This window comes from Lagopus muta, chromosome 1 (genome assembly GCF_023343835.1).
Source record: "Lagopus muta isolate bLagMut1 chromosome 1, bLagMut1 primary, whole genome shotgun sequence".
In the NCBI taxonomy this organism is placed as follows: Eukaryota; Metazoa; Chordata; class Aves; order Galliformes; family Phasianidae; genus Lagopus; species Lagopus muta.
Window position 1 is genome coordinate 121260878 of NC_064433.1, and position 26753 is coordinate 121287630.

Consider the following 26753-nt stretch of genomic DNA (forward strand, 5'->3'; position numbering starts at 1 on the left):
ATCAAGAACATATTTGCAAATGAAACCCAGGAGATGAAGGAAAGGATGTTAGGGGAGATACAGTTAAAGACTTCTGAATGGAAGCTCTTTGAAAGGCATACAACATAGTTAATTCTTTATTTCAGAAAGAAAATTTATAAGTCCAGTTGAGTTCTGATGAGTGCATTTTCTGTATTAAGGCTGTGATTTAGTCACTATGTAAGACTGATTGCTGAGGGCCAATCTTATTTAATGGTTTCTGAGGAGTTTGGCAGCTCGCTTATTATCTGCTTGGACCAAGGGTCTCTGCGAATTTCTCCGTTCCCTAGAAGGTTCTTTAGCTTGGAATGATGCTCCAAGACCATGACAGAGCAAAGGGAATTATTAGTAGTGAAAATCCTGTCAGTCTTCCCCATCCCAAAATAAATGGGGTGGGAAGTCTGTATGAGCCTCGGAGAAGGAAACCTGCCTTTGCATGAACAAGAACCTGTAAGAGTACAGCTTTCATTTTTGCTATTTTCTCTATAGATGTTTTTGCTCTTGAAAATTACCTGCCTTTCTTTGATCCATATGTAGAATTAAATCTTTGGGAATATAATAAAATGTGTTAACTAGCAAGCAGTTCAGAGCTTAATAGGCTATATGTGCATAACCCAAATAGGCATTTTCTATTTTAAGTATGGATTATAAATGTATATTAATTTTAATGATTGTCACATGCAATGGAAAACAGACTAATAATGTCACAAAATCTAACAATTCTTCGTAAGGGAAAAAAAATGAGGCATGTCAGACAACTTCTGACATTTTCCCAAACTCAATATTTTTTTTGTAATCTCAAACGCTTACCTCTGCAAGATTAGGAGCTGTTCTATATCATGACTTTAATGAGGACAGACACTTGCTTAGATTCAATAACCAAATTCTCTATAAATACCCCCAGTCCAAATGGCTTCAGGTCTCCAGAGGTCTGTGAGGGGCACAGTCAGGCACTCCCCTTTCCCATGTTTTCCAGGTTGGCAGGCACACATCTACATTCAAAATAGGAGACACAAGTGCAACTGGAGAGCACAGGGTTTGGGTTTCCAAGGCATGTGCTGAGTGGTATGCCTTTGGAGTTGGGCATTGCATTTGTAGGGTGGGACAGGGCCATCCCCAGCAACTGACCACAACAAACTGAACCTGGGGAGAAAAGCCTGCTTGCTTGGAGTAGGTTGACTCTTTTGGTGGTCTCCTGCTTGGGTGAAGAAAGGCATAAGCAAGCTTCCAAGCCTCAGCTGCTATCTAGGGAAGACATGCAGCTTGGGTAAAAAAAAGAAAGGCCCTGATGGAGCAGGGGCTTCAATCAGGCATGGATATCCAGAAAAATTTCTTCTCAGAAGGAGTGGTGAGGCAGTGGCACAGACTGCCCAGGGAGGTGATGGAGTAACCATCCCTGGAGGTGTTCAAGCAACGTGGAGACGTGGAACTGAGAGACATGGTCACTGGGCATGGTGGGGATGGGCTGGAGTTGGACTAGATAATCTTAAATCCAACCTTAATGATTCTGTGATTCTGTGATTTTGATGCCTTGGTGTAACTGTATGAAGTGGAGCAGGTAGTCCAGGGAGGTGATGGAGTCTCCATCATCAGAGCTACTCAAAATCTTAGACTCAAATAAGTTTTCTTCATTCAGCATGTATGAATAAAGAATGTACTGTTGCACAGGTCTACAAGAAGTTATCTATAAGAAGTGCTTTGCTGTTTTGGTTTTGTAATTTCTGTAAAATTATCTTGGTAGTATTTGGATAAAATATTTTATTAAAATGTCAACTAAAAGCAACTACAGTATGTTGAAGTGCATAACTTAGTTCCAGAACTTGTCATTGTTTATCTAGAGGGTCCATGATGTTCTGTCCAGACAGTGCAGGGTCTCTGTTTAAAGTCTTTTGCGAATGACCAGTTTAGCCCATTACTGTGGAGCTCCATATGTTCTGTTTATGGATGGTCAACCTGTTAAACATAAGTTTAAACATAAATTTAAGCTGAAAGCATTCTGCAGAGACCAGGAAAGTTCACTTCTATGATCATGTGAGATTTGAATAGGCTCTGTTAGCACAGAAGAAGGGGAAGCAGTGCTCCTTCTTCACCACTGTCAAGGCATTTGTGGCCTGCATATGAGCCTTGTACAAATGTGGTGAAGCTTTCTGTGGCCCATGAGGAATCCAGTGAGGAAAATACATTGTTGGATAGCATAGGGATGAAATAATAACTACTTAGTAAACACTTAACAATAATGATTTCACTTCAAAAGTTGCATTAGCTTTGAATTGCTTCTAGAGCAACTCATGATTCTTGAAGAAGAAATGTGATTCTCTATTAAGGTCAGTTAAACTTGTCACATGAATTTTTGCTTTTGCTTTTGCCGCTTTGTTTGTTAAATTCAGTTGGCCTGCAAAAAAGGACATGAATTCTGCAGCAACGCTACCAGGAATAATCCCTAAATTGTTCACTTTGTAAAGAAGAATGCTCTACTAAAATTGCAGGTTGATCAAATCCAGTAGCAGAATTTCACAGAGGTGGTGGAAAATGTCCACCAGCATTTAAACCTTGGCCAGTTTCTGCTGACCTCTTAACTCTGTTCATTACAGCTGAATAGCTTAATAACAGGGTAGTCCCTCACAGGAACAAGCTGGGCTTCTTGTATTCCATGGTAGAGAGATGAATTTAGGAACACCTCAGGGCTGTTACACAATACATCAGGAAGTTCCAAAGAAGCTTCATTGGTTTTTTTTGTTTGTTTGTTTTGTTGGTTTTTTTTTTGTTTTGTTTTGTTTTCTGAGGAAGACAGATGTATATTTTGGAAAACAAAGCCTTCTAACTTAAATGTACTTAAAATACTTAAAATGTCTTTTTATTTGGCAAGGAGGTGGAAGGGTGGGAAGGAAATGAAAATCTTTTCTTATGTACATCTGGAATTGCCTCCTAACTAGATATACTTCCAAATAAGAGTAAGCCAAGTAAACACCCAGTGGAAAAAATATTTTACAGCTTTGCTATTCCTAGTGGATATTTTCATTGGTTTTATTTATTCAAGTTCTAGTCACATAACTGGCATGGAAGAGATTTCATAAATACTACTGCTCTCTGCAAAGAATTTTCTTTGTGTAAAACTGTGTGAGGTAACTTGTTGAATATCATCATTTGCCAAGGAGTATCAGGCCAAGGGTGGTGACTCTTCTAATTTGCTTGTAATCTGCAAACTCAAGTTTAATATATCCTGTGATGTGTAACAGGGCCTAAAATTATAATTCTTCAAAGTTTCCCTTAATTTTCTTCACAATGTGACATTAACAAATCATGTCCCCATAAATGCTGTTAGTTTCTCCCCTGTTTCAAATCCCCTGTTTACTTCTGAAGAGTTCAAAGGTACATAAATACTTTGAGACTACAGAGAAAAATGATATTGAGCAGCTGTTAAGCAGAAAAGAGAGACAACTGCTGTCTATGAGTTTCTTCCTTTGTGAGGGATATTACATGTTTCTGCTTAGTGTACCCATGTGAAGGAAATGGACACCTTCAAAACATGCAGAGTGAGGACATGTTTTAAATATTAACCTCAAACTTTTCTACCTCAGCCAGGATTCCCATCTGGTTTTTTTTTTCTTCTGTTTGATGCCTTTGCTTCCTGCTTTACTATGAACATTTCTTTTTCTTCATTCCCACATTTTGTTTATGCAGCTGCCATTGCAGTTACTATTACCACAACCATAATGCTATTAATGTAGAAATCTTCAACTACCATTCTGTTTCTGTAGGATATTAATTCGGAGGAGCAAAGGAAAATACAGTAGCTTTCAACAGTGGTCCTACAATTTTTTTTACAAGCTAGTTGATTTGTATCACAATAACATTAATCGCTGTGTGTATTTTAGTAGGTATGTTACATTTCAGTGACTTCAAGCTCTTCAGCATTCTTCCAAACTGCCTTTTCTCTGGAAAACAAACAAATAAAGACATTTCTCTGTAGGTACTGTATGCAGTGAAGTAGCTAGCCTGTACCTCTACGTGTATTTCATCTCTGATGTCAGTAGATTTCTGTGCCTCTTATCTCCCCTTTTTGTCACTAATGTATTTGTGTATTTCAACAATAACATGGAACATTATAACAAATATTCCATAACTGAACGGTGTATATCTATAAAACTCTTTAAAATACACTTAATGCAAAAATGACTCAGCTTGTCAATGAGGAATGATATTTGTAGAACCTGATTAGTATATAACTCATTTTTTCAAGTTCAGTTAAGTGGCATTCACAAAATTAACTTAATGTCTTACCTGTTCAGTATAGAATGTTAAAAATAGCTTCCACATATGTAACCAATATTTTTCTTTCCTCGTTCTTCCTTAGTGACATAGAACCACAGAATCTCTAGGGTTGCAAAAGACTACTATGATCACCTAGTCCAACCACCAACACAACCCATCCACTTGGTGGAAGCCAAAAAAAAACAGAAGCAAAAGTGAAATTGTCAACCATGTAAGTGGAGTGGCATATCTGCATACCTTACATATCTGCTGCATCAGTATGAAGACAGATGTTTGAGCCAGTATCTGCAAGAAGGAATTAAACACAGAGAGTTCAAACAATACTATTATTTTCATGATATTTCAGATATGTTGATGTATTGTTCCTTCTTTATTTGGCTTCTGTGGATTCGTTAAATACCAGACTGCAATTGGAGGATTAATTACAGGTGCTAGAAATAATCAGAGGTATTCATGTACTAACCTACTACACACTTTGGAACAGAAACACTGTAGGTTTGCAGTGTGTACTCACTCCATTCTGAAGTACTCAATAATGTAATAGTATTTGCATTCCATCAACATCAGAGAATTCACACAAGAGTGAATGGGAACAAGAAATACAGGGTGTCACAGCCCCACTAGATACGACTTTTCAGGGAACTAGTTGTTTCAATTTTATTCATTTAAAATAGGTACATCTAAGAGTTAAGCATCTGGTCAGGGCTTGTGCTGTCACTGAAAACAGATGTTTTTGCACAGTGTGAAGTAGCTGAAGCAAGCCTGTGGGTTTGGAAGCAGTACATCCCACATGGCTTGGAAAGAAGCTGGGGCCACATCCTGCAGTCTTCATACATCTGATAGCTCCTCTCCTGGGAGCAAGTCTCTACATACTGTGCACAGTCAAAGGTTGCCCTTAGCATTAGCAGAATCTCAGCACCACATAATTCTTCTACATTTGAAACATGCTTTTCCCTGCTAGTTGCATAAAAGAGAATTCACTGTTATCCACTGGAGTGGTTTTGATTTGCATAATAAATCAATCTTATTAGCAGTACAAGATGAAGTTATTAGCTGCATTTACACTGGTGAGGAAAAAGATGGTATCAAGTTTACAACCGTGTAACACCACTAGTGAACTTTTTTGCCTTTATGGGCACAGTTCACAAATTACATATGAGTACAATAATAAAGGTGGGAAGTGAATCACCTCAAACTATGCATTATATTATATTATATGCATCAGACAGGTGTGTATGAATAGTTCTCTAGTTGAGTGGTCAGGTCTGTATTCAATTGCTGTAATCAGTGTACCAGATCTTAGCTAGTAGAATAGAATGGAGGTGGTCATGGCATATAAAGTAACAGTCAACCAGTGAGCAAATATGTTGAATTTAGCAAAGGGTCAGAGTAATTTGGCTGTTATTGCATGACCTTCTGGTTAAAGGTGAGTTAGGAGGTGGATCCCTTAGCAGATCCCTTAAATCACAAATATACTTACTTGTGTTCTTCTTGCATAATAGAGTTTCCATGCACATTAGCACACAGAACTGTAGTTTCTAAGCCAGCTCTCTGTAAAAGCACAAATACAATAAGTGAAGGTATTGTAGTTGCCATAAAGTAAGTTAATTTTGACCTGCTGCTTTTGAGGTAAATTCAATGTCATTATAACTTTGAACTTAATACCAAGTAGATAGACCACAATTGATTAAATAATTGCCCTGTGTTGCTTCTTCCTCTGCCAATTACTTTTCACATTAAGACACTTTAAAAAAAATAAAAAATAGTGCAGTGAGATATCCTTAGGGACACCTAAAGAGGTTTGATTTAGTTGGTCATTTCTTTTTGAGATTCTTTTGCACATACCAGTTACAACTATTTTTATTTTATTTGCAAAATATTTTCTAAAGAAACTGCATCTCAGTGGTTCTTTGTATTGTAGCTCTTGGCACGTCAATTTTTCTTTTCATTTTTCTTAGGTGCAGTATTTTCAGTGTCTTCACTGCACTGATCATGGATGTAGTGTACTGAAGGGGAGAAGCATTTTGCATCTGATTTACCACAGCCACTCTTCAGTGAACAGTGTCCTGCAAAATTCACTTCCAGCATCTGGAGATTTAAAAATATATATATTTTTGAACCTAAAAGCACTGAAAGGGCTTCCATAATTTTTTGAAAAATGTAAGACTTTCCTACATCTTTATAACCAAAATGTCATAGTGCTCAGTTAAATGATATAAAACTGTAAACAACAAAATAAAGATATTAGTAGAACTGAAGGAGGCTGATTTATTTTGATTGCTTAAAGTGGGAGAAATGCAAAATCATTAACCAATGCCACATAAAGTTAATATGTCAAGTCCTTTCCATTTTCATAATCAATGGGGCTGTTGATTCGCTATCATCTGATAGGGAAGATGTAAGATATTTCTTTAACCTAAAGTAGATTTCTAAGAGTAAATCCTCTGGGAGGATGCTGTACTCTTCTCTGAGATAATACCATCTTTGGAGGTTTGAACTATCTTAACACTTTTAGGACATGATAGAGAGCTGTGTCAGCCAACAGTACTGAGCCAAAGCCAACAGTCTGTAGTTTGGCTTTAGGAGATTGACTAGCATCCAAAATCAATTTATAAGGTAAGAACAGAACTTGGTTTGATGTTGATGTAGATAGATGTTGATAAAGGAGGTGTCCTGCGTGAGGGTTTAGGGTCTGCAGCATGACTTAGGAATTAGACTTTATTTGGTTGGTGGGAGTACATTATTTTGAAAGGGTCATGGTGGCTCCAAACTTTTTTTTTTTTTTCTGGGTTTTAATCTGTGGAAGCTGGAGAGAAAGATGAAAGAAAATTACTGAGCTATACCTTTCATTAAAATATGATTAACTGAAAGCAAAAAGAATAAATAGAAAGGGAAAATAGGCATGTGAAAGGCATAGAATGCAAGAGACATTTTAAGAACTTCGAAACTCAAGCTCTTCACCTCCCTTGCCCAATGTCAGATGTGATCACCAGGAAATCAAGTGATTCCTTGCACGCAAAACATGGAGAGAATGTGATAAATGTGGTCATCGTAACTTGGTGAGATTCCTGTCAGCTGATTTAATGCAGATTTACTCCTGATGCAGAAGTGGCCCACAGAAAGGAAAAGTGGTGTTGGTTAGCTTGTTAGTAGCTAGTGAATGTATGCTTATGATAATCGTGTGAATCTGACATACCAAAAATCTCTCCCGTGCAAAGTTACAATTTTGATAGCAACATTAACTTGGCTGCACTGAAGACTAAAGCACAGTTCAGGGTGCAGAAAACACACCACGCTTAACAATTTGATTAATAATTGAAAAGGAAGTCCTCTAAAGCCTTCTAACATTAGAAAGCATGCACCAGTTGTAGAGTTTTGTCATGTAACAGATCTGCATGTAAGATTCAGCATAATATCTCAAAGAGACTACTATACACCTCAAATAGCAAACCACAGCTTCTATTAAACGTAATTGCTTCTCCCACCAGTACAGCAGTGTAGTTCAATACAGAACAAAAGCTGTTTTCTCACTTTTAAGTAATCCCACCACAGCCTGCATGGGTAAGATGTGACTGGGAAACAAGCAGAGTTAATAACGGAGGAGGATTCTAAGGATGAAAAAAGCACTATGTTTTTCCAAAGAAAGAGACTGAATCAAATAGGAAGTAAACTGATCTACAGGGAAATACTTTGCTAGAGGTCAGTGCTTCATGATAGTTCTCAGAAGAGGCAGAGCTGGGTGGGAAACCTTGGAAAACAAGGGTGCATTGAGTTACGTGTATTCAAACTTAGACAAGATACCTTCCTTATGATATTTTAATGCATTTCACAAAGGAAGGTATCGTTATACGTGGGAAAAATGTGATCCTAAAAGAGAAAACTGAATAAGCTCTGGCACTAATACAATAGAATCACTGTGAGAAAAGCAATAAAGTGTGTAGAACTGTGGCAATTATATTTTACGGTCAGGAAGAGAAACTGCCAAATATCTACTATGAGAAGAAACTATGAGCATAGCTTTAAACATTTCTGTTCTGAGGAAATTTATGTGTGATTTTGGTATTAAAAAAAAAAAAAAAGCAAACAAATAAGAAAGCAACAAAGAAACAAAACAACAACAAACACAACCTGATATCAGAACTGAGTTAGAGAGTTATTGAAAGTTACTTAAGAAACAGACAACATGTCTAAAATCATAAAGGACCCACAGAAAATTTTGGAAGACTTAATTTCACCTTGGGGAAAGAAGGGTACAGGGTTGAAATATTTCAGTTTAGATGAAGCAAAAAGCCCAGATGGGATACTTTATGGATTCTTTAAGAAGTGACAAGTGATCTGTTGGGTGATATGGCAAAATAACTTAAAATGTTTTTCAGGAAACTGACTTTTTTTCAGACAGTATAAGAAAAGAAGAAAGATGCATCTGGAAAATACTTCCATTCTACTCCATGGCTATGTATCTGAAGGAGATACTTGCAGGAGGAGAGGCAGCATTTGAGCTGGTACCATGAGAGTTAGTCAGTGGAGGGAACCCAGCTCTCTATAGCACAGTCATAGAATTGTAGAATGGCTTGAGTTGGATGGGACCTCAAAGATCATTTAGTTCCAACTTCCTGCTGGTCAGATAAATAGCATACTGAAACTTTCTCTCTATTGACTGGAAAGGGAGTTCAGAGTGAAAAGATTGGATAAAAACCTTGTACTTGTTTAGAAAAGTCCAAAGTTAGATCAAATGAATCCAATCAGAGGTACCAATAATTCCCTTGGATGCGGCGTGACTGGGCTCAGTGTAAGGAGCTCAAGAGGCTAAGCTGGATTTCACAGGTAAACAAACACAAATGTGCACAACAGTGAGAAGAAATAGCACCAACAGAGCTGCAGCTATCACACAATGTACCCTTAGCACTGCCTTCAAGGGAGGTGTAGTACCATCCTGGGAAAACCGGTCAGCAGAAAAATTACCCTGCTCATTCAAGTGAGTTATAAGGCAGCATTAAGAGTTTCTTCAGCCTATTACACCACACGTTTGTCTGTGATGTTGGGAATGAGAAAAAGGTCACCTCTGCAAATCTGCTCTTACTCTTCATCACTTGCATGGCAGCTGCACCTAAGGGCAGATAGTAACCAGAGGCCACCTGTGCCTGGGCAGCTCATTGTCCAAGTCTGTGAAACAAGGCAGCCCAGTGCCAACTGCCCTATAAGATTTCAAAACTCTGTACACTAACCTTGGTTCTTATATCTCACTGTACTTTGGTGCTCACATCAAAACAGGCAGCAGGTGTGTTGGTAATTCTCAGTGTTGAGCTCTCCCCAAAGATTCTGTTCAGCTTTTCAAACACAATGTTCTGGGAAAAGACAAGACAACAAGATTTGTAATTATTTAAGATGCTGCTCTTAATAAAAACAACAGCCTGTGGTTGAGCAGAACAATGTGTTGATGGATAGACAGCTCACTGCTTTCATTTCCTCCTCAGTCTCTGAGCACCATTGATGCTGCTGAGTTTTAAACAAAAACATGTACAGAAAAGGGTTATCAAGAGATTATTTAAACTCTCCATGTAATCGATCAGATCTCTTTTACCACCTGCTGGAGCCGATTTTGGACCCACCACGCTACCCTCTTTCATCTCTGCAGTGTCCCCGCACTCATGCTGTTGCAGGACCACCCCAGGAGAGCAACCTGATGGAGAAAAGCCAGAAGGCCCCCAACAAGCAGCTTCCCAGCCAAACAGCCTTGGTGGCATGTTAGCATCCCGCTGTGTAGCTATTTGACAACAATCAGTTGCTTACAGGTGGTGATTTCAGCTGTGAATTGTGACTAACTATGTAGTTTCCTCAGCCTGTGTAGGAGGAAGGTGTTGCTGATGCTGATTGCAGCAGCTGGGTTGGGATGGAGAATTCTAACTCTTTGAGAGGTGAGAAGGGGAGTTATCCTGTGTTCCTCTTGGTGCTGCAGTTTCCCTCTGCAGATATACTACCAGAGTGCAATGTGTCAGTGTGGAGTCACAGCAAGGATATCTGTGGTCACGTTTCTTACTCATATGTGCATGAAGAGGAGCAGCAGTTTCTAGTTATCTGTTTAGCAAATGGATGACCAGGATGATTCAAACACAGGGACACAGCTTTTCCCTATTTGTGTATTTAATCCTAAATCCCTTGCTAAGAAATGGGCAATCTATAAGTCTGCTCAGTACTTGCAACCAAGAGGCAGCAATCAGAGCTTCAGTACATACACTGTAATTAAATTGGTCTGGTCTGTATGCCCCAAAATGCTGGGAATTGCTGCTTAATCCTTAGTTCTGGGAGAAAGGAAGCAGACTCAATGGGAAGTGGAAGCAGTAACCAGTATATGTGACACTGTATGAAAACATTACAATTTAAAATGAAAGGCAGCCTTTCCAGGTAGCTTTCACTGTGCTTTTGCAAATGTAATCTGATCACATATTTAGAACAGCTATTTTCAGTTGAGACCCCTATGAACTGTACTGTTAGTTAACATACTTGGCACAGTTTAGCAATGGAAAATATTTCTTATCTGATTTGGCTGTATTTGTAAGTGAAAAACATGTAAAATGTATTTTGTCTTTCAAAACCTCTTTGCTTTACAGTTATCGCATTCATAAAATATCAGAAAAATAGCCTGTGAACATCAATGCAACTGTCTCTGTAATTCTTTTGTAAACATTTTATGTATAAATAGCAATGTATTTTACATGTGTAATCTAGCCTTGTATAACTAGAGTGTGGATTTTTTTTTTTTTTTTCAGTAGTATAAACAATCTTAAATGTCTCGGGATGTACTCAAAGCTCTGCCATTCAGCCATGAAGGCAGAGATGGACACATCAGCAACAGGCTGTAGAAGACAGATTTATATGTAATATCGGTGTTTCCATACAACTCTTAGAAGAATAAAGAAAGGAAAATTAATCCCATATAAAAGCATATATATATATGTATTTACAAACTGGTTCTAGAGATGTTTAGACCAGAATTGTTTGGAATTATCTGAGAAAATAAATTGTCAAGGAGGTTCTTCGTTAAGAGGGCACTTCTAATATATCTAAATTGCAGATTGTCACATAAAATCATATATGTCACTTTGGAAAAGGGTATTGAAATGGTATTGAGTGATTCCAGAGGACACTGTGAGATCATTCTGTGCTGACAACATATGTCTTGAGAATAAAGGTCTTACCTGAATAGGATCGTCCAATTCCTAAAGCCTCTTCTCCTTTGCACCGTGCCTTTTTAAATATGTATTAGAGTATTTTAGCCATTTCTTACCCATAGTCCCTTCAACAACAGAAGATTTTGTGAAAGAAAAGATTCTTTAACATTCTTTTTCAGTGTTGGAGAAAAGGCTGGCTGCACAGAGCTGGCTTGAAAACAGAGGAAAAATGGCCTTTTTCCATTATTGAATCATTTTGGGTTGACTTTGAAAAATGATTTATCTGAATACACTTGAGAATAAAATCTTGTCAGTATTTTAAATTGATTATGAATTATGCGTATTTCTGAGCAAAATTTTCAGAAGTGTTTGGAAAAAAATACTTTCAGAATTTAAACTCAGTTCTTATCATTTTTTTTCACATTTAACTGTCTGTTTTATTCAAAGGTCCAAAAAAAATGTTAAACAAAAACCAGAACTTCATTACTTCATCTTGATGGATGGTAACTGTTCAGTCTGAGAACTAGATACCTCTGCCCTAATAACTGCAGTCTGAAGAATATTTCTTGATAAAACTAAGAAGAGATTTGTTGACATTGTTGCCATAAGCCATAACTGTGGTTCATCACCCTCCTTATACTTTTCTGCAGTCCTTAGTAAGTATATTTATAAATTCATTCTTTACTTATTACTATTACATATTGCTCAGTGTTTTCTTTATTTTCATGACATATGTAAATCCCTCAACCTCTGCATTAATTTTAAAGTCAGCAATGGAAAAGGAACCTTTGTGTTTACATTAGCATGAACAATTTCACTCAGAATGATCATTTCTTTTAAATCTGTTCTGCAAACCTGAAAACTTAAGTAGCCCAAGATAAAATGGCATGCTTTATGGAGCATAATTTTCTCTACTGCATTCAAAGACTAACCTAGCAGTTTATAAGAACTAAAGAATATCTTGTTATTTCACTTGTGAAATCCTACTTTGCAACACCGTGACAGGTAGGTGATCCTTCAGGTCCTGGGGCTGAAAACAGCAGGCACAGAGTGAAAGAAAGCTGTGGCACGCTTTGTGCCTCTTCAGGATTCCTCCTGCCCTTTGAGATGATTTTGTGGCACCTGGTTTTCTGAATCCTAATATCAATGATGAGCAAAAAGAGATGAATAGATTATTTCATACAGATCACTGACCAGATGATGATGGATCCAAAGTGTTAGATGTTGGTTCAGTTGGCAGATGGAGCTGGAGTAGAGCTATCAATCTAGGTATAAAAACTCTTCACAAAATCCAGTTGGGTTGGCCATCTCATATTTTTTCAATAGAAATTGGAGGGTGAGGTCAAAAACCTGTGTTTGTCAAATACATTATTGAGAGCAATTGGTTGTAATAAAGACAGGAAGCATGTTGTTTTTTTGTTTTTTGTTTTCTTTTTTTTTTTATGGAGAAAGGCAGAAGTGTTTTTATGTATTAAGGGTGGAAAAAATCATCCTATTAGATTCAGAGACTAACTTTGTAATGTATGCACTTAACACTACACATTCTCTTCTCTAAACATTCTCAAAAGATAGAACATTAATTCTCCCCAACTGACATCTGTTAGCTGATTTATCCTTTCATTGGCCTAATGTTTACGAATATCAGGGAGTGAACAAAAAATAAATAAAAAACACGCCATCTCCAAACCTAAAGTTTCACCAGATGGGTTTCATTTTCAGATTACCAAGTTGTGACAGTCAAATGTCCTGAAATTGATATGAATCCTGAGATTAACTTGCAGGGTTCTGCTGTCATTATAAACCCCTATGTGCATGTTCTCAGGGTGTTCACTGCAAAGTCAATCATGATGATCCTTGTACTTGTTCTCAGACCATCTGTTATATATGCATATATATTACTCCAAAGATGTTGATTCAGAGTATTATAGAGTAAGATGGGAAAACACTTGTAGAAAATAAATGTATAAAGATTTCTGTTGCCACCCTCTTTCTGTCATACCTCCCACAAACTAGTTTCAGTTTGTACCAAATTTTTCTCCCTCTGAACTTCTGTGCTTCTACTTCTCTGCATGTACTCTCTCATCTATTAGCTGCTTTTATTAGTGAAAATGTCTGTGTTGGGAGATGGAGTGCTCACAACCCAGCCGGTATTAAGCAGTCTAGATGCTCACTATGCTTTGCAGTTACAACTCCCTTGCCTGTTGCATCAGATTGCAGGTTGAACTATTGACTTTGAATTCATCCTTTTGGTATCTACCTCCTTCACTGGCCTTGTGAGTTTTTTTCAGATGGACACCTATCTAATTTGAGCAGTTCAGGATCCTCTGGTGCACTTAAACAGTGAACATTTCGCAGGCGATTTGGAGACATGGCCCTTATTTTAACAGGTGTGAAATATGGCATTTGCTCCCTGGTCAGAGCTCTCTCTCTTCTTCCCTCTCCCTGCTTTTCCTCCTTCTTTTCTTTCTCCTCCTTAACCTTGAAAATGCTTTTATCTTCCCGTTTAATCTGCCTCACTTCTTTGTAGAGAAAAAACGACAACTTATAAAAGTCACAAGTGAAATAAAGGGTCGTGAATCCTATTACATGTCTTTGTAATTAAAGTTTGATTATTGTTCCAGTGCTGCCCTCATAAAAGGCTGTGTAAATACAGATGGATGGGAAGACAAACCAATACAGAGCTCTCATTGTTATAAGTATATCAGTTGCAGGAATACAGAGATAACTTCTTCTCTCCGGGTTAGGGGCAATGTAGGCTAGATTCCTCAGAACCCAGAGTTAAACAAAGACACTAAGGAAGCACTGAAACGAAGGAAACACCAATTTCTTCATACTTAGGCTAGCTAACGATTTTGCTCATCACAGTTTTCCACACAATGGTTTTCCATCCTTCCAGGCGCTGAGAGTAACAAACATGAACTACACAAAGGTGATGGGGCAGCTGTGCTCTTTGTGAGACTGGGACAGAGCCTCTCAAAGACAGAGCAATATAAAGGTGTGTCCATCACTGAACCCAACATGTCTGTGGTTTTTTATCTGCCTGTTGTTGACAGCTCTCCTGCCGCTGCTTGCATTTAGCAGCAGCATTCCTTCTCCAAGCTGGCTTCAGCATAGCATGGTGGGGAGGTGAACCTGTGGATGTTGTGGCTCACTTTTGTTGAAGCTGAGAGCCTCTGCCCTTCAGCCATGGGTGTGTTTGTGGCTTGGGCAGGCATTCCCCAGCAATCTTTAATGTAGCTAGATTGGTTACTGACATCAGTTCATCCACCTCAGCCTGAAGCACAGTGGAGGCCCGCAGTGGACACCCAGGCATCTGGCCCGCTGGTTTTTCAGCCTCACGAGATGCAGCATCAAGCTCTTGGTGTGCAGGGCTGGTCCTGGGGCAGGCTGGTGGGCGCTGCCCCACATCCACACCAGCACAGCTTGCCACACACCTGGCTGTCAGATTTTGTGCGTTTTTCTCCATTAGTTTTGTCAATCCAGCTTGTCATTTACTGTGATCTTCCAATCATTCTGCTAATTCGACAGAAATTTGTTGTTCCAGTAGCTGTTACAGTAAACTTTGATTTATTCAAAAATATTTTTAATAACTACTTAATAAGTAATGAGTACTGAGTGACCTAAAATTGCTGTACCTTGAATCTGTTAAGATTCTGGTTGGTAATATTTCATATAACTGATCCAATTTTTCTTTTTCTACTTTGAAAAAACCAAAAATTCCTCTGTGAGTGGATTATTTAGAGATACTGTACAGATCTACTCATAGAATCATCTTATAAACACCTGACAATGTTCACTGGGAACTACATTAGTTCCCTGAACACTACTCCATGCTGAGGCTTGAAACGGTGCAGAGTTTTCAAGTACAAAGTATCCGATGGAATAACACTGAAGTAAAGGAACTGAATTTTCCTTATTGTACTTGAATTTTAACTTTTCAGTCTGAGACTGATCAATCTAATGGAGTTTATTTAGGACATATGCTCACAAACCGTCTGTCATTTGAGCAGTCCTTCTGATTTATGACTTACTCTTGTATTAAAAGGTCTGTATTTTCCTTTTATGTTTTGCTTCATTTCTTCCAGTGAAGACATTTTTTGGGTGTTTCTGTGTTAGTGTTGCCTTGCAAATAGAGACGCAGGTCTGGACCTATCTGTGGGTATATGTTATTTTCAGATAATCAAAGGAATTTATCAGATGAAAGAATTTCAGCTTGAAGAACATGGGTTGTTCAATGTTGTCAAGAAATTCTTCCATTCCTTGGGTGTGTATGTATGCAAGAAATGTAGAAGTCAAATATAGTGCTATTTTTTGTGTGTTCCATTCATCAGTATTGGTCTCTTTTCTGTTTATTTACCGTGAAGCCTTAGAATAGAAATTGCAATGCAAATTGGTAAGCAGTCCTAGTCCTTGACCTACAAATTCTATCTTACAAAATAGAGGTAAGTATAAGCAAAATATGATTGATCGGCTCTTAGGGATATCTACCAATTTCAGGTTTGTTTGTCTGTAATCTTCTATCACAAAAATGGCTTATAAGAACCAATGAATCCGAGTTTCTATGAAGTGTGAGGCTGTTACTTTGGAATAGAGACTTATAATCTTACCATAATATTTTTTAAATTACCTGTAATGTTTGTAAGTAGAGACTTAAACTTGTTTTCACTTGTATTGCTCATCCATTTGAGTCTTCCATGCTGATCAATATTTGGAAAAGACTAAGCCAATTTTTTTAAAGTTCTTCCTGCAAAGAGCTGACCCACAGCTTTTTATCCACAAGTGGCAAAGTATGAAGTTTTATTTCACTTAACAGAATTTAGCATCGCTGGTGTCAATGGAACTACACATTCAGCTACCAAAGTGGAATCATGCTAACAGTCATGTGAATATTATTGCAGTGCTTCTTCATACAGTGCTAGGTTAAAAATAAATAAACACAATCAGAGACTGCACAGAACAGAGCAGGTGGTTTTACCATAGCAAATGGAGGTAAAAGAAACTAGAATGTTGTCAGTATTGTGTTTGGATATTAAAAGAAAACATAAGGCATAGCCCCTGAAGATGTTTGATTGCTCAGCAAATTTGTTCACTGCTGTTGCAGGCAATCTGTAGGCACAAGCTCAAAATAATTCAGAGTTTTTAGCTTCATTGTAAAACACTTAAATCATTATCAGTGCAGTAGTAGGAAGAAAAAAAAATTAGAAAGTTGTGTGGGCTTGAGATGGTGCTGGAAGGAGATGGGAGATGGAGGGGAGATGGGAGATGGAGCCCCTGTTCAAATCCTGAATTGTATGGGAGACAATGGGAAATAGCAAAAGGGATGGGAAAGGAAGCTGTTCCCAAAAGGCCATCATCAGACTTGCTTTGTTGTCTTATCAGCTGACTCCTCTTGTTTTGTCAGTGCTTTTGCTAACAGCTTTGAGCTAGATTTGAAGTCCACTGCAGTTTAGAAAAGTTCTTTTTTCCTCTCCTCTTTTAGTCTTTGCATCTAAGCCTTAAGGGAGAGATTAAGTATTTTTTATCTTCTGCCTGCAGCATCTAACTTGCTCTTGTAAATGGGTTTGACTGAGTGCCAGAAGTTCTGTTCAGCATTCATGTCAAAAAGCCCACTGGAGCCAGTGCTGGACAGCCTTCTCTTATAAACACTTTGCTTCCAGAAAGATATAAGTTTAGTCTTTCCAAACTATTTGAAATTCAGAGTTTAATTTGGTAAACAGCAGTGATGAACTAAAGCATAAACAAAACATTATTGAGGTGTTTCCCTCCAGTGTTTCCAAAACAAACAGTGTTGATTTTCTTGCGCTAGACTGCTAAGAGTCCCTGAGGTAAGTTTTGGAGGTACCACAGGGGTGGAAAAGGCACTGCAGCTCTCAGCAGGAGGCTGAGAGTGTGAGAGTCCTTGTGTTCGCATCTCTTTTCAACCTGATTTAGAATAGAGAGCTGAGCTATGCTCTTGTTCTCAGATGTGTGCCCTCATCATTGCTTTGCACAGTGCATCACCAGAAGAGCTTTTCACTTTCTATCTCCACAGGCAGTTTTGCTTCATGAAAACAGTTTAAATGCCCTCATGGATGCAGGACGAGTTCCATAGCTGGTTTTCAAAACACTCTGTGCTGTGCCTGAGTCATCCCTTCCATCTGCCCACTTAGGCAGAGGATTGGTGATGCCCATGTGAGAAGCAGCATCCTGGCCGCTGCCTGGAGAAAAGATCCTGCCTTGCTCCAGCACCCCATGGTGTCTGAAGAAAAGGTGGGATTTTGCACTGACCTTCCCAAGGGAAACAAGAGGTTCATCCCTGAACCGTGCTGGAGATTAGTTGTATAAGTAATACTCAGTGACCAGGCTTCGGGGCATGAAGTGCATATTGCTTCCTGCATGTCTTGGGAATCTGAGTCTGTGTGCAATTAATGATTCCCATAAAATGAGAGATGCTGATGGCCAGGTATCCCCTCTATTTAATTGCAGGTCAATAGAGAGCTATTATCATGCATTTCTGAGGATGTAGTGCTATTATTTCGCTTGGTTATTTCTGCTAAAGTAGTGCACCTGAGGCTAAGAAGCATCACTTTAGTTCCACAGAGTTTCAGTTCCTGCAAGCAGTTGGCTACCAGCATCAGAAGGGAAATGCAGAAACTAAAAGAGCTCAAAGGGACTGTACATAAGCATGAAAAAATATGTTCATTTAAAATGATAAGTTAAATAGTTGATGTATTTCAATGAGCACTTACTCAGAATGTCCCTGTTGGTGTGGGGCCAGTGAGGGAGTGTGAACACAGCCAGCAGTGTGTCTGTGGGCAAGGCAGGAGGGGAGAAGCGGGTATGCAGAGCAAGGGAACTCACCCAGCTCAGCTTAGAAGGGGAAACTCCTGCTGTCCTTATACGAACCATGGCAGAGGGATGAACCAGATGAACCACGGATGGGGAAAGCCACCAGCTAGAACAGGGGGAACTGATTGCTTTAAAAAAACAAATTGCAAAAAGCAAGGCTAAAAATAATGCAGTTACATCCATGTTTTTAAAAACATAATAGCTCAGTTAACTGGCAACAGCTGGAAGAAATGAATTCAAATAGTTTTCTCTCCAATCTCCATTTGTAAAGAATACTTAGGAAGAAATTATGCAAGCTAGTTGTTGTTACATAGACGTGGCTTATGTTTAAGAGAGCCACTGCTTGGAAGTCAGAGGTAGGAAACCAGTGCTCTGAAATCTTAGTTAAAGGATTGTTTTATGGTAACGACTGTAGGATCTAATTCACAAACCTTAAGCCATGAGAGAGTGGCGAAAGGTCTCGTGGATGTAAAATATTACACAAGAGTATAACAATATGTATTTAACATACATAATTATCAGAACCTTTGTCTATGTTATAAATAGAAATTTTAGGTCTCCACTTTGGTACTAAACAGGGAAAATATACAGAGGAAATGTATGCAGATCTTTATTATATCTTGGGACAGAAACAACACTTTGTTCTGCTGCAAGAAAAATAGATGGATTCCTTTTATGTCTGTGATTTCATGAGCTTTCATTAAAGAAATCAAATTCTATTTGTTACTAAAGATCGTTTTTAACTTTTCTTTTTAAAATCTATCCAGAAAACACTATCCCACATAAGAACACACAAAAGAAAAAAGTCATTCTCTCTCTTTTCTGTTTTCTCCCCCTCTTTTCTACAAGAAGTAACTTAAAATATGTGTGCTGTGTAAGAACGTGAGCTGAAGTTTCATGTTTCAGGTAATCTTCTTTAAAATAATGAGAGTCTAGATTGCATCAGTTAGTTTTAAAACTGCTATGCTATTGGTAGGGACAAAATGGGATTAGAGCCAAAATTTGGCTGTGTTGCTGCCAAAGTCTGTATCAGATTTAAGACACATGCTTCTGCAAGCTTCCACGAAGGTTGTGAAAAAAAGTTTTAATACAGAGTTGGATTACAGCTCTCTAGCTCAAAACACTGGCCATTACGCTACCATCTGAAGAGGCTGCTGTAGCACGGAGCACAGAACAGAGCAGACTGCTTAAATCTTCTGGACCACAGATGGATTTTGAATACCTCTTTGAGCCCTGATGGAAGATACAGTAACTTCATTAACTGGAACCCGTACCTGATCACTTGTGAGAGTGTAGCTGCGTGCATACAGATATCAATCTATTTAAAGTCTTATCATGATTTTCTTTCGAATGTATCTAAAATCTACTCCAAGAAATTACAGTTTCTAGGTGAATTGTTCAAAATAATTGCTTAGAAGAGTGAAGAGCAAGATATTTACTCTCGCATGTTGGAATCCTTTGCGAATTTATAACAGAAATTTGGAAGCTTTTCTTGTCTGTTGTGGTGAAATGCATTTCAAAAGAGACGCCTCCAGCTGTATGACAACAACTGCGTAGTAACCTGTGGAATTAAACATCAGAATGTACAAACCGTGGGTGACTGTGAATATTTTCATGATTTCATTTCTGCATTTGCTGCAAGGATCTGACTATGAGAATGGATCTGTAAAGGTAGGCGATCTTTATTTATTGCTAATGTTAATAATCCACATTGCCAGAATTACACAAACCTCATGGGCAGGGTGGTAGGTTTCTAGCTGTTTTGATGAGGGGCTTGTTTGTGTTTATTTTGTTTTGTTCTGGTGATTGTTGGTGATTAAACAGAAGTTTAATAACCCTAGAGATAAGAGAATCTATAAAGAATTTAAATACGTATTCACTGCTTAGTATTTCATCTCTTTGTATTAGTTATTCTTATTTGTTACATATTTTGTTCTTTAATTGAATTCCTTCTATCACTCATGCAAGATAAAAACAAAATACAAACCAAAAAGCAAATCAGAGTACTTAGAATACTTTCCAAATGCAATTATTTTTCTTTCAGCTATTAAGAATTTCAGGAATAAGTATCCGGGTGTTGAAAATCTTCCTCTACAAACACTTGTTCACCAGTTGCTCACTTGTTTGCCAGAAATGTTCTTCTTTTGTTTTATAGTAAGTGATGTTGTCCAAGACTTTACAATAAGTTACAACTAGTAATAGTAGGACACAGTGCTTGGAAAGAAAACTTAAGCTGAAGTCTCACCTTGGTAGTAGGATTTTTCAGATCTGATTTTCTGAGACAATGTGAGAAAAGCCAGGACAATCGTGTAGAAAAACAAGAACAAAAACTGGAACAGGATTCTGCGTGTGTAGTATGTCCAAAAATGATTAATTCAGTGTGTGGTCCAGAACAAATTATTTGTTTTTTACTGACAAAGCAAAACAAGCTAATATTCTGTTTTCACTTCAAAAAACCTTCTGCTTGCAAGAGATGACCACACACCAGCCTGTGAACTGCACTGCATATTGACCTGTGGTTCTGAAAAGAAAGGCTCAGTTGTGTGCTTAATTGCAGACTTCTGTTGCCGGCACAAGAACTTAGCAGTGGTGAGTGATAGATAGGCTTTCAGGGAGACTAATGGCTCACCCCTTTGCCTGCTCACTATTCACAAGCTTTTAATTTACAACCTTAACAATCGAGTCTTTGGAATCAGTAAGACCATTGTAATCATTCTTATATACATTGCCTTCATTCTTCTATATGTTTCACTGCCTGACAAGTCACTGTTAAGTTTCCAAGACTATCAGAAGATACGGTATAGATCACACTTTAAAGAGCTGTGTTTTACATATGTTGGCTGCTGATTACCAAAAGGAAAAGATGTTGTTTTTTTTTTTTCACGTTGCTTGTTCTGGCTCTTTCTGTATAGACAAGGATTTTGGGCTAAGCCACTGATTATTTTTGTTTTAATGTTTTACATTGTGTATTAGATTTATGGGCTGCTTTGGCATTTATGTTGTGGGCTTTTGTGTGTGTGCATATGTGGACATACCCTGCAGAAAGTCCTTCATGTTACAGTGTTTAATGGTACAGAGGATTATGCATATTCTTACCAATTGCACCTAAGATTTTACTTGTAAAGTGAGAAATAATGTGTTATAGTCACTTATAACATCTTCTAAAAGTTCTTTCAGATCAACAGCAATACTGCCTGGATAGGAACCCTGAGGTCAGGCTGTAGGTAATGCACAATTAACGGGACACAGGAAGGGTTGCAGAATGGTAGCCTCTTCCCTTTACCCATTGTTACAGCAACTGAACTCAGCCCAGGTCACTTCAAGTTTTAAATCTGTTGATGGTCTGAACCATCAGCTGGTGTCAGTGTGGTATCATGTGACAGAGTTCCAGTGACTAATTATTTAAATACTATATTTACCCCCTCCACAATGATCCTAAGTAATATTATGAAAGTTATCCTTACAAGTTGCTCATGCATCTCTGCTGCACTTCACTTTTCCTAACCCCATCCTCTTCTGTGTGCTGGATTCTCTTTCATTTCCCATCTGCACACTCAGCCCAGTAATTCCCTGCCTGCCAGTCCCAGTTCTTTCTGTCCCCATTTTCGTCCTGTCCCTGTCCCAGCACCACTGGCTCCCCAGCCCATGTTTTTGTGCCTCTCATGCTTTGAATAGGTTCCCCCACCATAATCCTTTTTGCACTACCTGTGCATCGTCTTCCTCCCCATTCACTCACCCTGGCATAGGATACCCTGTTCCTCTCTCTGACTTTCAGGAGTGGCCTCAATTTCTCAGCAGTAATCTCAATGCCCTACTGAATCCCTCTGTTTTCAGTCCCCTCCTCCCTCCCAAGCCTTTAATTTTGTCTCTGTCTGTTCACCATTCACAAGCTTACCTTTCTCCTTACTCCAGTTACTACTTCAGGTCTTCCCGAACACTCCCACACTCTTTGGCTAGGTCTTACATGCCTCTGCCAATGTTCATCTTCTTTCCCTTCCACACTCAGCCCTGACACCCTCCTTTTCCATGTTAAATAGAAGAGCATGAAGGAGAGGAAAGATGTGCTCAGGCTCAGCTCCAGGCTGCAGTGTGGTCAGCACAAGTCACATCTGCAGAGATTTTAACCGCTAAATCCTGTAAAGTCACTGCTGAGCATCTGTGAGCTGCTGCTTACATTTGGGTGCTTACATTTGGGTGGCAGAAATATCAGGAGGCATATCTGTGCCAACAAATGTTCCTCCGCTGTCCAAACTTCACATTGTGGTCAGCCACAAGGTAATGCTAGACATTTACAGAGATAAGATTGACAGAAAAGGCTTTTGCATGGATAAAGAAGGAGGTTCATCCTCAACCATAGTCGAACTATTTTGACTAAGACAACACACCATATAGTCATAGAATCAGAGAATGGTTTGGGTTGGAAAGGGCCATAAGGAACAGCTAGTTCCAACCCCCCTGCCATGGGCAGGGACATGTTCCACTGAATCAAAAGTTGTTAAAATCATTTAGAAGCAGATGTCTGGCATGAAAAGTTTCAGCCTGAACATTGAACATCTGGCAATGTTATAAACAACTGGAAACAATCTCAAGATGGGAAGCGGTAGGCAACCTCAGTCTGGGGCAGGTATCTGACATGCCTCCTCAACTGAACTTGTGTCAAGATTGGCAGTAATCCCTCTCTTTCACACTCCAGTTATTGGATTCAGAGTGCCAGTCTGACATACTAAATCCTCAGTGAACAATTAGATTTCCACATGGTTTTTCTGAAGACTGAGCATTAATTTTCTTCGTAAGGAAATGCTTAAAAAATTCCTTGTCAAAGTGTTGCTCTGACAGTCTCTTACATTTTCGAATACCTCTGCTAGAGAACCACAAACTTTACTGTCTCCCCCTACTTCCTCATCACTTTTCCTGTCCTAAATAGGTGACAGACATAAGCTAGTTTTTCCAGAATTTTAAAATTAGATACAGAGGTATGTCCTAGAAGTGACTTTTGCCAGTAAAAGCCAGCCATCTGTCAGAGCTGCTTCTGTCTTCCCACATTAAAACTACCTCTCTAATGAGGATCCAGGTCCTGATCTCTGAGGGTCTGAATCTCAAGGCTCCCTAACCTGTTCTGCTCCTAATTCTACATACTGAGGGGAAGACAAGAGAAAGTAATGTCCATCTTGTAACATACTCAGAGCTTTCCTTTTTCTTTTGCAGGTCTTCTCACTATTAAAAACTTTCTTTCGTTTTACTAGAGAGAATCCCATCATTAGTAGGCCTGAAGAGTATGAGAAGACTTATGGATTAGATAAGCTGAGACCTGGAGGTGAACATGGCAGTTCTCTGCTACATGCCTATCTTTTTCCCAGCTTAACTCTTTTTTTAACCTCTACACCAAATATTTATAGAATCATAGAATGTCCCAAACTGGGAGGGACTCACAGAGATGATCATCAAGTCCAACCCCTGGCTCCACACAGCACCACCCACAATCAAACCCAATGTCTGAGAGCGCCGTCCAGACGCCCCTTGAACTCCAGCACTCAGGGCCGTGCCCTCAGCCCTGGGCAGCCTGTTCCATGCCCACCACCCTCCAGTGAAAAACCTTTCCCTGACCCCCAACTTGACCCCCACCTGACTGTGCTCCATGCCGTTCTCTCAAAACATATTGATACAGGCTTGAGTAGACATTTTCGCTCCAGCAGGCCTTAGATTCAACAACCTCATATTGACACTGTCAGCAGGACAGAAGTAGAAGCCAGATGCCAAACACAGCTGTCTTCTGGCGTGCTTTGCTGAAGGTGGGAGTGAAAGAGCACTTACCCATGATTCTCAGCACCTAAGTGACAAATGCCTTGCCCTTGGGTAGGCGTGGAGATGCTGGTGAGCCATCACACCATGAACTGAAACAGTTACAGTGCTCTTTGCCTTTCTCTCTTCCTAAAGTCAGCTACAGTCTCTCTCTGCAACCAGAAGAGAACTCTGCAAAGAAACCCGAACAACTCTTAGCAGAGCTGAAAGTAAGCTTCCATCTATCTGATTGTCACTGATGCTGTTTTTCAGATAGTCACATCTTCATAGCACTCCAGTAACTGCTTGCAAATGTTGCTGATTTTTTAGAAAAGAGATAACCTAACAAATTTTCTGTTTCATAGATTCTTTTCCTGAAAGGCAGCTCTTGGAAGTACAGCAAACTGCTTAATAACTAGGGAAAAAGTGCTGAAGGCTGTTGGAAACAATTTCTCTCCTCAAACTAGACTTTTCTTTCTTATATCCAGCTTCCTTTCAAAGTTACCAGACTCTTTGGGGTAAAGATGATGAAATTGTGGTTTTCAGAACTGTTTTATTATCTCAGTTTTGTCTTTGCTGCTTTTGATTCTCTATGATTACAATCTCTGGTATGATGTCCAACGAACCAAAAACATGTAGAAATGTACGTGCAGCACTCCTGCAGAAATGTTTGGCTGTGCTTTTATGTCAGGAGTGGGAAGCTATCATGGAGGTTGTGAAGCAAGCCATTTTGTTCTGAGCTATCTGCTGCTTTCAGTCTACAGTGAGGGATAAGAGAACAATCTTGCAGTGTTGCCATGCCACACAGCATCCGTTCTTGGCTCTTATGGAAAGGAAACTACTTTCTTTGGAAAGGAAACTACTACAACACTGCTGCTTTATCAAAAGCTGTTCACACTCAGGAAAAATAGCAAGAAAATCACTCTCAGCTCAGGTCTTCCAGTCTGGCCCACCTCAGCTGGGATTGTAATTCCTGAGTACATAGCAGGGTGCTGAAAAGTGCATCATGATGTTAAGATTGATCAGATGAGAATGAGAAATTCATTCCTCTGTTCAGCTTTTTGAAATGAGGACAGAGCTAATTAAAATCTGACATCAGTCATGGATCTCTTCTGGAGCTCTGTAGTACCCAGGGAGGCAGGTTCAGAGGGCAGTGGAGCAACTTTGACTTAATTTGTGATCACAAGGCAACCAAAACAGGCAATCAGCTCAGGCTTGGCAAGTGTTACTGGTCTGAGGGTGGGTTGTTGCAGCCTGCTTGCGCTTTCTCCCCGAGAGAGATTTGTTTGTTTTTAGCCACTGATGTGGTGGTTTTGATGCAGCACTCAGAGGAGGCAAATAGAGCTAGGAGAGGAACAGTGTGCCTGAAAATGAAAAAAAAGTGGTGTAGACTCAGCTTGTGAGACCTCTGCTGTGCTGGCTGCAAGTTTTGCTCTGATCATTGCTGTCCACACTGCAGATTTGAGAAAGGTTTGCAGGTATTTTTTCTCCTGTGTGTCTAGTTGGGAGAAAGAGATACAGTTGTTGCAGGTGATAACTCATTTATTTCTATTCATTAAAAGTACTGTACAGTAGTTTTTATAATTATCATTAGATGATTGGGATCTGTGTTTCATTTAGACCTTTCTCACAGGGAAAGTGCAATTACAAAACTGGCCACTACTGTTTCCTGGGCTTCACTTTGAGATGTAATCCCAAAGTTACTACATTGCCTGTGGGAAAAAGTGACTCAAGATATTTTGCTGCAAGGAGGAAATCCTTATCCCTCCCACTATTTGCCAGTCTCTTGTGTAACTTTCCGCCTGCTCCTTAACTCCCCAGTACATTTTGCAAATCTTCATAAGTCATATTGAGACTTGAGGGGAATGGAAAAAAAACTCTTTGTGCCTCTATGACAGCTGCAGAGACTCCATTTGCTCATGGGAAGACCAAGCAGAATTTGTTCTTTTCTTTGATGTTTTTGTGAAAGAGGTACATGTGGGCGTCTCTATCAAGGACCAGCAGAACAACTGAGTACAGTATTTCATTTTGCTCAAATTAAGAAAACAGCCTAAAGGATATCTGTGTATTGTTTTCTATCTTCCCCAAGTATGACCTAAATGATGTGACGATTCAGCCAGTGGGGGAATACCATTTAGGGTCCTTACTGTTTTTTCAGAATAGCACTTAGAAAAACTGGGTAACTATGTGAACACGTGAGATATGGCAATCCAGTGAGGGCACTATACAAATTTAGATAGCAGTGATTGTTCTGCTTGTTAGTCAGATGGTTTTGTCAAATCCATGTTTTTAGATCAAAAATATGCTGTGTTGGTTTTGAGAACTCATCGTTGCTGAATGCAAAGTAGTCACCATGTAGTGGGCGAAGGAATCATGTCATATATGATATGATATGGTGTTAAATTGCAGAGAAGTTGCATCATGTTGCTGTACCAACCTGCATCATGTTGCTGTACCAACCTGGTCTAGTGAGCAGCCTGGTCTAATGGGAGGTGTCCCTGCCTATTGCTGGGCATTGGAACTAGATGATCTTAGAGGTCCCTTCCAACCCAAACCATTCTATGATTCTATGATTCTATGATTCTATGATTCTATGATTCTATGATTCTATGATTCTATGATTCTATGATTCTATCGTATGTTACGTTGCATGTAGAGAGTATGCCATACAATCAGGCAAAACTTTTC

General features: G+C 39.1%; 1 protein-coding gene and 1 long non-coding RNA gene across 2 annotated transcripts in view; one reads left to right on the forward strand and one right to left on the reverse strand.

The window, feature by feature from the left end:
• Nucleotides 1–2088: 2088 nt before the first annotated feature.
• Nucleotides 2089–10012, reverse strand: LOC125700956 (uncharacterized). The gene is made up of 5 exons (XR_007380106.1): nucleotides 9875–10012; nucleotides 9516–9635; nucleotides 5771–5841; nucleotides 4528–4575; nucleotides 2089–3953 (listed from the first exon to the last, which is right to left on the reverse strand). It is a non-coding gene; the product is annotated as an uncharacterized LOC125700956 (long non-coding RNA).
• Nucleotides 10013–19305: 9293 nt separating this feature from the next.
• VEGFD (vascular endothelial growth factor D) overlaps nucleotides 19306–26753 on the forward strand; it is a 32089-nt gene continuing 24641 nt past the window's right edge. Inside the window, exon 1 of the mRNA XM_048962305.1 lies at nucleotides 19306–19958. Within this exon, the coding sequence (XP_048818262.1) occupies nucleotides 19869–19958 (90 nt within the window). The 5' untranslated portion in view covers nucleotides 19306–19868. The remainder of the gene's footprint in view (nucleotides 19959–26753) is intronic.